We start from the raw sequence: 14,084 nt of genomic DNA on the forward strand, positions 1-14,084 counted from the left end.
ATATGTAGAACATGGAGAAAGTGCTGGACCACAGTGAACATCATGCACATGTTAAGCTAACGTCTCTCTGTGTACGTGGCCACGCGCACACCCTGAGAACGGGTGCAAGGTCTTAACGGGGCTGCCTCACTGCTCTGACAATGTCTTTTCCCAAACATTCTTTCGACTCCGTATGTCCTTTTTTCCTCTCACAGAAATCATCTCCAATTTTCTCAAATAAATTTCTTCATCCCCCAAATCCTTCAAAGCCTTTCTACCTCTTTCCATTTGAACTGAGCTTTCATTAATGTTTAGCAAAATCACATGTCCCCACTGTTGGGAGATCAGGCCACCATGAAAAAGCAAAATATGCATTTCATTTGATTGTGGTACTTTTTCTTACCTTTCCTGGAGTTACTGACTGGTGGAAAATCGCATTGGTTTGCCTTGTCACTATTTTTGTTTCAACCGCACCTCCTGCTGATAATGGTGCTAATGTTCAATGAAACAGGAAGTAGTCAGGTGAGCAGAAGAGCAAACAAAGAGAAGGACCACAAGAGTCCAGGAATTCTGATTGTTTTTTAAACCATCACGATGAATTTTCATTGATTCAGATTTATATGGGGGCACACATGTATTAGATAACCACATAAAAGTAAGAATACAGTCTAAAGTAACTGATCCATCCTTAAAATTCAGCCCACGAGCTCAGCAGTGCACAGGTCCCACTGCTAACAGGACATCCCTCCTGGAAATCGTTCCGGCATCTCACGCCAACATGGCCAAAGTGAAACTCCTTATCTTTACCCACAAATCTGCCCTGCTTCCTCTATTCCATATCTCTTACTTACGCGTCAGGATCCAACCAGAAACATCAAGGTACACTCCTCTCCTGCTTTTCCTGGTCCCCACCCCAGGCCTGTGGGCTCCAAGCCAAGTCACCTGTGCCACCTAATTAGCCTGTGAATCTGTGCCTTTTCTGGACACCCACTGACTCCTCCTGTACCTGTAAGTATTGCTGTATAACAACCACCCCCAAACAGTGGCTTAAACAGCAGTCATTTCTTATTCCTCACATGTCTTGGGTCAGCTGCTCTAGACCAGGCACAGCTAGGTGGCTCTTACCATGTTTCTGTGGGTGTCTGAGATTGGCTGATCCAGGCTGGGCTCAGCTCGGGGGGCTGTGATCCATGTATATCTCCTCCTGCTTTCTGGCACCAATGGGCTAGCTCCTCATGAACATGTCAAAAGCACAAGAAGGCAGGCCCGAACACATGTCACCACTGGGTCTTTCTGTTGGCCACAGTTAGGCATATGGTCGACGGTGTCCGAAGTCAAAGGGTGGGGAAATGCACTTCACCCAGTAATGGGAGGAACTATAAAGTCCCATGGCAGAGAGCAAGGAGACAGAGCAAGATAAAGAATGAGGGCCAATAGTGCAATCTCCTCCACTGCCAAGTCCTGATGATCTCTTGTCTAGACTGTTTACTCATCTTCTGACTTCTTCCTTTGCTCCCCCGACTAGCGCCCCACGTCCCTTTATTGAAACTTTCCACTGCCCTTATCACTACCAAATTGAGCTGAAGCCCTGTATAACTTGGTGCTAGTCCATTTTTCCCACTGCATCTGTTGCCATGTTTCAGAATTACTCACCACCCCCTTCCAAATGTGCTTGTTTTTTTGCACAGTTCTGTGCCTTCGTAAACCATCTTCCCTCTTCCTGCAGTGATCTCCCCCACGTTTGAAGGTTATTATGAGTGAGATGTTGTTTACCCTTCAAGGCCCAGTTCACGTGGTGCCGCCTCCAGAAAACCTCCCCAGAAGCACTCTGGAGGAAACATTGCTCCTTCCTTTGTCCCATGGTAGTAAATTGGAATTACATCATGCTCATATTTAACTCGTACAAATTCAAGACTACATGCTCAGCCAGAGGGGGCGGGGGTTGAACAATGCCACCTACCGTTCTAGTCCATGATCATGGAAGTACTGAGATTTGACTTTGCTGTTACCTTGGTCATCCTTATGTTTCGGAAGCCTCTTGTAGGGTGAAAGGCACAGCCTGCTGAGGGGGGGTCTAGTGCTTACTGATGCAAGACTGTTCTTTTATAACACAAGCCATGCAGCAAGCCTGCTGTTTCATCTGGTGTTCAGCCAGAGGAACACCTATCTGGCTGCATTGTCTTGCTGCAAGTAGGACCTTCAATACTATATTGGAAATTCAAGGGACTTTCAGGGGTAATATTGTCTCTAGGTAATTTTTATTTCAGGGTGACTTTAGAGTCTAACCCCTGCCTAAAGTGCTACTCTACTGTATTTCCTATAGGCACATATCAGATTGAATTTTAATTTTTTATGACTGTGTTTATGAAGTTATTTGTGGCTTATGGTTCTTCAGAGGGCTACTGCTGTGGGTGTTCAGGTTGTACACTGCACAACTCTAAGGGAGCAGCACTATTCACACCAGAGTCTATGTAAACAGACTCCCATAAGACTCGATGATACGAGCTGCCTTGTCTCTCCAGTGCCTGATAGATATTGATTGCTCAACAAATGTGTAAATAAATGAGTACATAAGAAAGGCAACAACAAACTGAATTAACTATTCCCAAGTGAAATAATTTAACAGAGTTGAGATGAAAATTCAGACAGGTTTTGATCCAACAAAATTGAAACTATGTTATCACAGATGAATATGATGAAATATACCTGCAAGCCCATTTGGCACGTCTTGCAAAGCTAGAAAAAGAAATTATTTATCCTGTAAATTGATTGAGGTTATTGTTCCTAAAAGCACATCACACTTCTCAAACATTATTTTTTTTTTTTTTAAAGATTTTTATTTATTTATTTGAGAGAGAGAGAGAATGAGAGACAGAGAGCATGAGAGGGAGGAGGGTCAGAGGGAGAAGCAGACTCCCTGCTGAGCAGGGAGCCCGATGCGGGACTCGATCCAGGGACTCCAGGATCATGACCTGAGCCGAAGGCAGTCGCTTAACCAACTGAGCCACCCAGGCGCCCACTTCTCAAACATTATTGACTGCATGATTGACTTCTACCTAATACCCTAGTGGACATTGTGAGGCATGTGTGTGATGACAGATCTACATTCTAGGTGAATCTAGCCCCCCAAGTCATAATAGACTTAAAGATTTCTTGATTTCCCTTGGATGAGTCGTAAAGCCTGTAAAGATGCAAATAGAGCCATCTTTTAAAAGAACAAGTCTCTGATCATGTTATCTGAGAAAATATGCTGAATATTTCTGAATTAGAAATACGCCAGTGTGGCCAGCAAACCATTCACCCTGTGAGATAGTGTTGCCAAGTTAAATGGTCAACTTCACCCTTGGAATTCAGTGCTTCCAGATGTTCTTTCTGCCAGAGACATTGGGAGGGTAAACAACCCATTCAAGATGTGTGGGCTTCTGAGTGGACGTGGCCTGAGGAGAAGCCCAAAGACAGCATTCCACAGGCAGCAGTGGTCCCACCATGCTCCCCCAGCCCTAACCACAGCCCCAGTAAGCGGCCTCAGCAAGAACACTGGGCCTCCCGCCCCGCCTCAGCCGCATGTTCCTCCGTGTTGTTCTTTCCAGCAGCAAGATGGTCATGACCAGATCACCCCAGCATCAGTCCCCTGTTGGCCGTACGCCTCCCCAGCCAGGGCTTTATCTGTCAGCACAGCACCTAGCATGAGGCATGAAGAAAGGATTCCATAAATGTTTGTGAAGTGAATGAACAAGAAAAACCAATGCAATAAGCAAATCTGAGGAGTGCAGTGGTAGAGGGACCATTTGGGGGGTAAGGCACGGCAGTTGCTTTGGGAAATATTAAATGGTATACCCTGAATGCGACAGCATCTTTTCTAATGGCCGTGTTATCCCTTCCAGATCAGTGGAGATTTGACTTTCTGCTGCATAACAGGAAGTACACTCAACCTGGTGCAGTACGGGGGGTTCTCCTAGCCCTGCCCAGTTTGGGGGCTGTTCCTAGCAATAATACTTCTCTCGTGTTTGGGCTGCCAGCGTTTTTGTGGGCAAACTTGGGATCCGAAAATCCTAATGATCGCGGAGTCAGTTCAGTTAGCCCTTAGCTTCTCTTCCTGTCACCGCCTTGCTTGTCATCACAGGACACTTTTAATGACATAGTCACCGTTTGTTTGTTTTTCTTGTTGTGCCCCCAGGTGAGCTTTCGGTGGAGGAGGCGCAGGACCCTTTCCTGGTTAGCATCCACATCATTGCAGACCCGGGGGAATCCCAACCCCTGCAGGAGGCCATCGACAAGGTCTTGGCTTGGATCCACCCAGACCTGCAGCTGTTCCGGGTCTCGGAAAGGCGGGCATCCCGGCGGCGGCGGAAGCCCTGGAAGGTGGCGCAGCCGGCACTGGCCGTGGTTCTTTTCCTTCAGGAGGAGTACGGTGAGGAGCAGATCCTGCAGCTGCACCGCACGCTGCAGCAGCCGCCCTGGCGCCACCACCACACGGAGCGCGTGCCTGGCAGGTTCCTGCCCTACCTGCCCTGCAGCCAGGACTTCTTCACGCTGGCCCCCGGGACCCCGCTGTGGGCCATCCGGCCCGTGCACTACGGCAAGGAAATCGTGCGCTTCACCATCTACTGTCGCCACGACAACTACGCCGACATCCTCAAGTTCTACGAGCTGATCCTCCGGCGCAGCCCCAGCCAGAGGAAGACGGACTTCTGCATCTTCCCCATCTTCTCCAATCTGGATGTGGACATCCAGTTCTCCCTGAAAAGGCTGCCCTGTGACCAGACCCCCATCCCCACCGATTCCTCGGTGCTGGAGTTCCGGGTCAAGGACATTGGTGAGCTCGTGCCTCTCTTGCCCAACCCCTGCAGCCCCATCAGTGAGGGCCGCTGGCAGACGGAGGACCTCGATGGGAACAAGATCCTCCTGCAGGTACCTGGGGGAAGTCTGTCTGTCTGTCTGTGTCTACCTCCCTGTCTCTTGGGGGTTGGGGAACAGAGAAGCGGGTTGGCTCTGCCATAAACTCCAGTTACCCTAGTACCTGGTAAAGAGCAATGAGTTAAGAAAAAGGAGGGATCTGTGGCCCCCTGTCTGGCTCTTAGACAAAGTCAAGGTGTCCCGACGCTGCCTAAACAGAAGAGGCATCAGGGGCTCTTTGCGTTGGTTGTTTTCACTTGGCTGCCTTGGCTGTATGCTTCAGCAAGCGACTGCCAGGTCCTCTGCGCGCCTCTTCACCTGCTGTTTGAGCCACCATGAATGCTCGTGGCTCCCGGGGACTGCAGATGAGCTTGTAACCCAGGGACCTTGTTATTTAAGATTCCTGAATCTACTCCCTCACACTTAGGGAGTTTTTACCAGTGTATTCTTCACTTCCACAAAGGACCTTCAGGAAAACCCAGCTCTTAGAAAACTCTAGAATATATTGAGAGAAGATAGATGTCTCCTTCTTCCCTCTCGTGCCTGCCCACCATCCACCCGTCCACCCTTCTACTGCTAGGCAGTACGTAGGTTGTTAAAATCCAGTGATCACTTAAAAAATTACTTTCTCATAAATATTCTAAGAAGTAAGCGATGCCTTTGGAGTTTTTGGTTTCAGTAAGCTTGGGAAGAGGTGAATGAGTACATTTTAAGGGAGTAGATGGAGTAGACTGCCCTGTTCCTCTGTGGTTAATCCTTCACTCAGTTCCTGGACCCCTTTCTCCTCCCATCCTTCCAGTGGTTGCCTCACACTCTTTCAGGATCATTAATTACTGTATTCGAGAATTCAAAATTCAGCACATAGACTTAAGAATGTCCCACACCTGGCCCGACCTAATAAATGCTTTCTAAACCCAGGCTTTCTGGATTAGCATGTAAAACAGTTCCAAGCATTTAGGATTTCGGTTTTTTTGTTTTTGTTTTTGTTTTTTTTAAACATCTGGCTCAGGCATCTCCGTTTTCCCATTTGGCTACCTGGAAGGAGAAGGTTGATAGTGCATTAAGGGCCATTATCTTGAAAGGTGCTGATCGTAGTTACTGAAATCACAGGTAGTTACTCAAATCACTCAAACCACAGCTTCGTAATTTTTCTTGATTTTGACATCAAACATCAGAACTGTAATCCACATATCACAAAATGAAGTGAGAACTTGGCACATGTCAAAAAACTGGTTAAAACTACAGCCAGGCCACTTTGCTCAAGTCAGAAAGATCACCTCTGAGACATTTACTGTTCATAGGACACAGATAATTTTCTGATTTTCCTTTGAGCTATAAGGATAAGAAACTAAATATCACTTTATTCAGTGAACTGAATGCTAGCTTGCATTTGCTCTATAGTCTGTTTTGAAATGTGAGAACAAAATTCTTCTGTGTTTGAAGACTCCCAATGCCGTACGCAAAATATAATGCAGTTGAATAAGTAAAAGTAAATGGAAGGATTTTGTTTATACTAAAAGACCAAAATGAATGTGATTGTTTTGAAGGCACTTCTTCTTTTTTGGCAGTAATTAGAATACTTTTTCGCTCGATGCCTGTAGTAACGTAAGTGAAAGAACAAAGTATAAAAGCTTGGCCTGGGCTGTGCTCAAAGGAACCAGTGAAAGAATATTTCAAAGAAGATTCACACATTTAAATGGTTATAAAATCTGTAGAGGTGGAGGCTTTTGAAGTTCGAGCATTAAAGTGTGAAAAGAGTAAGAAAAAAGATTTGTATCTTGGGTCTCAAGAATGCAGGCCTTTGTTCAATATAGTAACATGTCGAGGAGGTAAATTAATGTGGACAGAAATGACTAATAGCCCCCCCATAATTCTTGATGATGGCCATTTATACAGGTTACTGGGACTGAATCACTGCAGAGAGCACCTTCTGCTCTAGCATGAAATATGCACCTGCCTGGCTCTTTAACTTACTTTTAAGTATAAAAATTTATGTCTCAGTCTTTAGCAAAATTAAGATATTTAAGTCATGGAGAGGGACCCCGTTGAGAGAATGCCTTTTAACCACATCGTCCTTAGCAGTATATGTTTCCCGAGTTATATTTTCAATTATAATTTTAAATATAAATGTTTTTGTTCAGTTGAGCAGAGTTATACGCTGGAACACATCTTGGTTGGTAGTTTTTAGTTGCTTGCTTAAAATATAGATTGAATTTTATTTCCTCATCCTGCCCCATGAACATTCCATATTCCAGACACCTCCTCCTCTGATTTAATTCCTCTGGAAGACAAAAGATTAAAGGTTTTTTCTGGGGGCTACTCAGCCTTTTATAAGAATTTGGAATGTTTTTGACTAAGATCTGTTAAGATGGAAAGAAAGACTTCCTCCTCCTAAAACTCTTCCTTGGCACTGTCTGATCCGGGGAGGAAAGCAAGGAAGAGGAGGGTGGGGAGTTGCTAGCATCAGAAGTTGCCCAAGATCCCTCTGGAAAAATGCATCCCAGAAATTTGCATTAATGCTCAATGATGCTAAAGTGCAGCTTTTTGGAGTCATGGTCCATGTTCTGTGAATCTTTCCATATCCCGTAGAGCTAAACTAAAATTGTGCCTTGGACCCAACAGGTTCTCTTTATATGTTTCCCTTTACTTTTTATTGAAGAATAGTATAAATAATATATGGAAAAGTGCATATATCATAAATACACAGCTCAATGAATTTATACAAATTGAACATTTGTGTAAGCAGCACCCAGCTGAAGAAACGGAACAAAGAAACAGAAGAGAAGGCCTCTCCCCAACTCCTGTTGGGGATGCCCTTCCTATAAATGACGCCCTTCCCTTAAATGAACATATTAATTACTCTATTTTGCACAAAAGGGGGAAGAAGTACCTAGTCAAAGAAATTGGGAATGTGTGTATGTTATCTTTTTTTTGTACTTATAAGTAGATCTCACATTTTAAAAAGATTTAAGATAGCTGACAAAAAGTTTAATAAAAATAATTAGACAGCAAAGGGACTTGAAGTAGATGGAATATATTGATAGGAAAGTTGGATAAACCAAAAGTGACATCGAAAACACATGCATTTCCCATATGGTGTCTAGAGCTAATTGGTAGCCACTAGCCACGTGTGGCCATTTAAATTTAAAATTTGAATTAATTAAAATGCAAAATTCAGTTTCTCTGTCTTACTAAATCCATTTCTCTGTCTTACTAAATACAAAAGACATTTTCTCTGTCCTACTAAACCACATGTGGCTAGTGGCTACCATAATGGGTAGCACAGATATAGAAAATTTCCATTACAGAAAGTTCTGTTGGACAACATTCTTCCAGCAATAGTCCCCATATTTGACTTGAAGTTCTCTAGCAGCAGAAACAAAGTGTAAAATCATCAGTGATAGGATTTAGGGTCCATGAGGTAAAAATACACCATGTTTAAGATGCACAAGTACTCCTGGTTCTGAGTCCTGGGAGCAGTGCCCCTACTTTCCCATGTCCACAGTGGAGTCAACAGCCCACCTTCAACAGTACCTCTAGAATAACTGCACCAAGGCCTCACAAGCCTCTTTCTTATATGGTGCCTGCAGAGTGGGCCAGGCTGCCTGGCCAAGCGTGGTGCAGCAAAACCACCGCACAGAGGAAGGGTGGGCAAAACAAAGCGGTCCCCACCACTCCTGAGGACTGGGCTTAATCCCAGAGGGAGGGATACAGCCTCAGAGAATCTCCCCAGATCTGTTTTCTCTTAGGCAGGCTTTTGGTACCTAGTGAGTAACGGTGAGCTTGGCTTTCTTGTTCCCTGCCAAGTGCCTGTAATACACCTGTACCATGTAGCTGGTCAAGCAGAGTCACAGGTCCTGCACCTCAGCCAATCTGAGTCGTGTGCTGACATCATCTTAGAGAGCTCCCAGGAACCTGATAAGGGCACAGGCCTCAGTGGAAGGCTACCTGCCTCCTTTGGAGGCCTGCCATGGGAATGCCATGGGCCAGGCCAAAGCTTTCCTTAAGAAATGATTCGGGGTCCCCCCAAACACACAGACAAAAGCATAGCTGAGGGCCCAAAGCTCAGTCCCACAACGAGAATGTGACTGCAGCTGTAGGCTGGGAGATGTTGAAAGCAGGTGGCTCTGCATCGTCAGAGAAATAAGGTAATTTAACAATGGTGTCTAAGTCTTTGGAAGTCTCTTTCCATAGAGGATGGTCACCAGCTGTTCTTTGTGTCTGCATAAGGCAAAAGAGGAAATTAGTTTAAAGCAAAAGGATTTAAGTAAGATTTAAAAGGAAAGAAATCTGACACAGAGAATTGTTAAGAGTTGCCAGGCTCAACATCTGGGACTTTCTTCGCTGGAGAGATTTTAAGGTCTCATCCACGCCAACTAGTTTGTCTTCTTCACATAGCGCGAGGGGCTTGACTAGACAATCCATCTCGGGATACCCGGAACACCAGCGCTGTTGAGGGCAGGGAGACAGATGCTGATGGGGATGCAATTGAGGGACTGAGTGGGCTCCAGAGACTTCGTAAAAATGTTCCACTGGGGTAAAATACACATAACAATAAAACTTAACTATCCTAACCATCTTTAAGTGTGCAGTTCAGTTAAGTACATTCACACTCTTGTGCAAACATCACCACCACCATCTCCAAGCTCCAGCACTCTTTCCATCTTGCAAAACTGAAACTCTTACCTGTTAAACAACCCCCACTTCCCCCACCCCCAGCCCCTCGCAACCAGCACTCCGCTTTTTGTCTCAAATGAATTTGACTACTCTAGGTAGCTCACATAAGTGGAATCATACAGTATTTGTCTTTCCATAACTGTCTTATTTCACTCAGCATAATGTCCTCAAGGTTCATCCATGTGTTAGCACAGGTCAGGATTTCCTTCCTCCCTAAGTCTAATATTCCATTTAAGAATATACCGCATTTTGTTTATCCACTCATCTGTTGATGGACACTGGAGTTGCGTCCCCCTTTGGGCTATTGTGAATAATGCTGCTATGAACATGGGTGTACAAATATCTGTTGGAGTTCCTACTTTTATTTCTTTCAGGCATGGACCCAGAAATGCAATTGCCAGGTCCGATGGTAATTTTGTGTTTGATTTTTTGTGGGGAGGAACTACCATACTGTTTTCCATAGCGACTGTACCATTTTCTACTTCCGCCAACAATGCACAGGGTGAGACTCATTTTTTAAGAAAGCAGAGAAAGGCTTGCTCTTTGTGAGGCCACAGCACATCATTCTTCTACTCTATAAGGTTGGAAAGACCAGAGCAAACATTGAAGCGAGGCTTGTTTTATTATGATTCACCCCATGCACTCCAGAACTAGACTCTACAGCAGAAATTTTGAACCTGCTGTCCTTGGACCCCAAGCACAGTTTGTGTGCATGTGTTTATGTGCATCACTGGAAAAGGTGCATCAGATCTCTTTCAAGATTAAGACTCTCCAGAGGCTTCTCGTGGCCCTTGCAGTTCCTTCCAGATCTTCACCAAGGCCTAAGGCTTTATATTAGCTGGCCACTACTTAACCTCTCAAGCTTTATCTCCTACTTCCCTCCCCTCTTGCTCCCTTATGCCTTCCACATTGGCCTACTTTCTGTTCCTCAGATGTAGCAAGCTCACTCCTGCCACAGGACCTTTGCACCTACTGTTCTGTCCACCTGGAATGATCTCCTCCAACATCGTCACATGGCAAGTTCCTTCTCATCATTCAGGTTTCAGAGACGCCTTCTCTGTCTGCTCCACTTAAAGTAGCTCCCTTTCTCTGACCCAGCACTCTCTATTATATTATCTTTTTTTTTTTTTTCACTTACTACTATCCAAAATTATTTTGTACATGTATCTGTTTTCTTGTATATTATCTGTCTCTACTACTAGATTGTCAAATGAATGAATGAATGAATTTGAGGTTAGGGAAGAGGGCCTAGAGCCATGAATCTCAAATGGGTGCATAACCACCCTATAGCCTCTTATGTCTGGGTTGTGATCCCATGTTGAAGGAAGAAACTTTGGCCAACATTTACTGGACAACCCCTCTGTACCAACACTGTCCCTCCCTACTCCCTTCAGCAGCTCACCATCCAGTGGAGGCAGCAGTCATGCAAATCAAAAAATCCAGCAGAATGTTCCAGGTGCTGTGATTTAAAGTACTCCTACAGGGCAGTGCGTGGCACAGGCTTTGCAGTCAGATGTATTGGGGTTGGACCCTAACTCTCTTACTCTCTTACTTACTAGCTGAGTGTCACCAGGCATGTGACATTACATTGCTGAGACTGTTTTCTAATCTGAACAGTTAGGATGCTAATTCTTGCCTTGCAGAATTACTCAGACACATAGAAAGAATGCCTTTGAGGTGCCACCCAGCACCCATGAACCAGGGAACGGTAGCTGTTGTTACACAAAGGGTGGGTTGGTTGATGCTGGCCAGGGGCCACAGGGTCACGAGAGGCTTCTTAGCAGAACCGATGCCTGAGCTGAGCTGAGCTGAGCTGAGGGTGGCCATGGGTCTGGGATATCCAGGGGAGCCCCAGGACAGCAACAGGCACGAAGGCCCAGGCAGAGCTGCTGGACCCCGGGACAGCAGTCAGGGTTCTGGGCTGCCATCAGAGGGCAGGGGGGCATCTGGGGAGAAACCAACACAAGAAAAGGCAAACTAGGGGCACCTGGGTAGCTCAGTTGGTTAAGCGTCTGCCTTCGGCTCAGGTCATGATCCCAGGGTCCTGGGATCGAGCCCCGCATCGGGCTCCCTGTTCAGCGGGAAGCCTGCTTCTCCCTCTCCCCTTCACCACACTTGTGCTGTCTCTCTCTCTCACTCTTGCTCTCTCTCAAATAAATAGATAAAATCATAAAAAAAAAAAAAAAAAAAAAGACAAACCATTCTTCGGATGCTTAGGACAAAAACGCCAGAGTCATTTTGAGGTTTTCCCGTGTTTATTCCACTTGCAGAATGCGCACAGAATCTGCACGCTTCTCTCAACCTCCGCCACTGGCCACTGGCGTTGCCCCAGGAGCCCCTGAGCGGCTCTTTATTTCTGCAGCCCATTCTCCACTGCACAGCTGGAGGGCCCTTCAAAGCATAAGCGAGACCTGCACCTCCTCGGCCCAGAGCCCGGGGGGCTGCCCGTCCCGTCCCACGTGCAATATGAGCTGCTTCCCGGGGTGGCCAGCAGGCAAGGTGCTGGCACAGATCCAGCACTTGGTGTTTGAATGCATAAAAGAAGGAAAGACGGAAGCGGGGAGAAGGGGGAGACTTGGGATGGTTTCGGGCCTGCCCGGTGGAGGCAGACTGAGCAGCAGAAAGCCTGGGCACGGCTGCTAGGAGGAGACGGAGGACGAGGAGGGACACAGAGTGACCAGGACCCAGAGGAGGAGATCGGGCCGGGAGGCGCAGAGGGGAGCACTCGCTGGGCCGTGGTATATGCTGGCCGACTCCAGTGGGACTTGAGCCACGGAACACTGGGCAGAGGGCAAAGAGGAAGTGCGGATGGCCTCCCCTGGCCTCTCCCTGCCCCTCATGCCCGGGCCCGCTTCTCTTCCATACAGAGAACAGCGGTCATGCTGACAGGAGCCCCGCTGCCCCTCCATCAGGCCATGGGAGCGGCCTTCTCCGAGGGGAGCCTGGAAGAGGAAGGGAGGGCCCAGCCAACGTCTCTGGGAAAGCCAAAAGACACACACAGCAGTGGTATGGCACCTCTGCTCCTAGCTCCCAGAAACAGGGGCAGACCATCTCCAGTTGGTCAGCTTTTTGCCTGGGTATGAGCTGACAGGGAAGATTTTAGCCAAGAAGTAATCATGATGTGATCATGAATATTAATTGCTCGCTTAGAAGGTGCCACTGGGGCTAACTGCACTCCAGTACCTTACTTTACCCTCTTGGCATTTCTACAAAGGGGACCATATGTACCCCGACGCTGCAGATGCACACCCTGAGATTTAGATCTGGTAACTGCCACTCCCAGTTATTACCAGCAACAGATGGGGGGGTGGGAGTTGGGTCAGGGGCTGGCAATGATCCTAGACACATCTCACTCATGAGTGCATGTTGGTTGTGCTGTCCCCTGTCCTTTTCTGAGGGACCCAGTAGGGGCCTAGACATTCTCTCTGCCAGTGCTTCTCAAACTTCAGCAGGCATGAAAATCGCAGATTCCTGGGGCCCGCCTGCAGAGATGCTGGTCGAGGAGGTGCAGGGCGGGGCCTGAGATCCTGCATTTCCGGCCAGCTCCCGGTGCTGCTGCCAGTCAGTCACTCTGCACCTTCACCAGGCACAGTATATTCTCAGGCGGGACTACCCAGTTGTTGCTTCACGTTTGATTACCGCTGCCCGGGGCACATTCACCTTTTAAAGTCTATTATAATTATAGTTAAGAGCAGGCTTGGGATAGAACATCAAGAGCACAAGTTACAAGTTGGTGGTGATCATTTCCCAGTATACACGTACTGAAGCATTCATTATGTCGTACAACTGAAATTAATATAACGTTACATGTCAGCTATATATCAATTTTTTTAAAAAAGGGGGAAAAAGTCAAGTCACAGGAAGTGTCTATAAGGTGAACAGAGCTTCCTAAAACTGTTTTTGTTTTGTTTTGTATTCATCTGAATGGAATTGCTATTGTACTTTTTGCCTCTGTATTTTTTTTTAATTTTATTATGTTAATCACCATACATTGCATGATTAGTTTTTTTTTTTTTTAAGATTTTATTTATTTATTTGACAGAGAGAGACAAAGTGAGAGAAGGAACACAAGCAGGGGGAGTGGGGGAGGGAGAAGCAGGCTTCCCGCTGAGTAGGGAGCCAGATGCGGGGCTCGATCCCAGGACCTTGGGATCATGACCTGAGCCGAAGGCAGACGCTTAACGACTGAGCCACTCAGGTGCCCTACATGATTAGTTTTTGATGTGGTGTTCCATGATTCATTGTTTGCGTATAACACCCAGTGCGCCATTTAGTACTTGCCCTCTTTAATACCCATCACCAGGCTAACCCATCCTCCCCCCCTCCCCACTAGAACCCTCAGTTTGTTTCTCAGAGTCCATAGTCTCTCATGGTTCGTCTCCCCATCCAATTTCCCCCCTTCATTTTTCCCTTCCTGCTATCTTCTTCTTCTTCTTTTTTTTTTTTTTTTTTTAACATATAATGTATTATTTGTTTCAGAGGTAGAGGTCTGTGATTCAACAGTCTTACACAATACACAGCGCTCACCATAG

At 46.3% G+C, this 14,084-nt stretch overlaps 1 protein-coding gene across 2 annotated transcripts in view; it reads left to right on the forward strand.

Moving 5' to 3' along the window:
* Positions 1 to 14,084, forward strand: part of FAM124A (family with sequence similarity 124 member A) — a 97,992-nt gene that overhangs the window by 22,926 nt on the left and 60,982 nt on the right. For both annotated transcript variants that reach the window (XM_032403085.1, XM_032403086.1), the window contains one exon: positions 4,157 to 4,890. In XM_032403085.1, the coding sequence (XP_032258976.1) occupies positions 4,157 to 4,890 (734 nt within the window). The remainder of the gene's footprint in view (positions 1 to 4,156; positions 4,891 to 14,084) is intronic.

This window comes from Phoca vitulina, unplaced genomic scaffold, assembly GCF_004348235.1.
Source record: "Phoca vitulina isolate PV1807 unplaced genomic scaffold, GSC_HSeal_1.0 scaffold5, whole genome shotgun sequence".
NCBI lineage: Eukaryota > Metazoa > Chordata > Mammalia > Carnivora > Phocidae > Phoca > Phoca vitulina.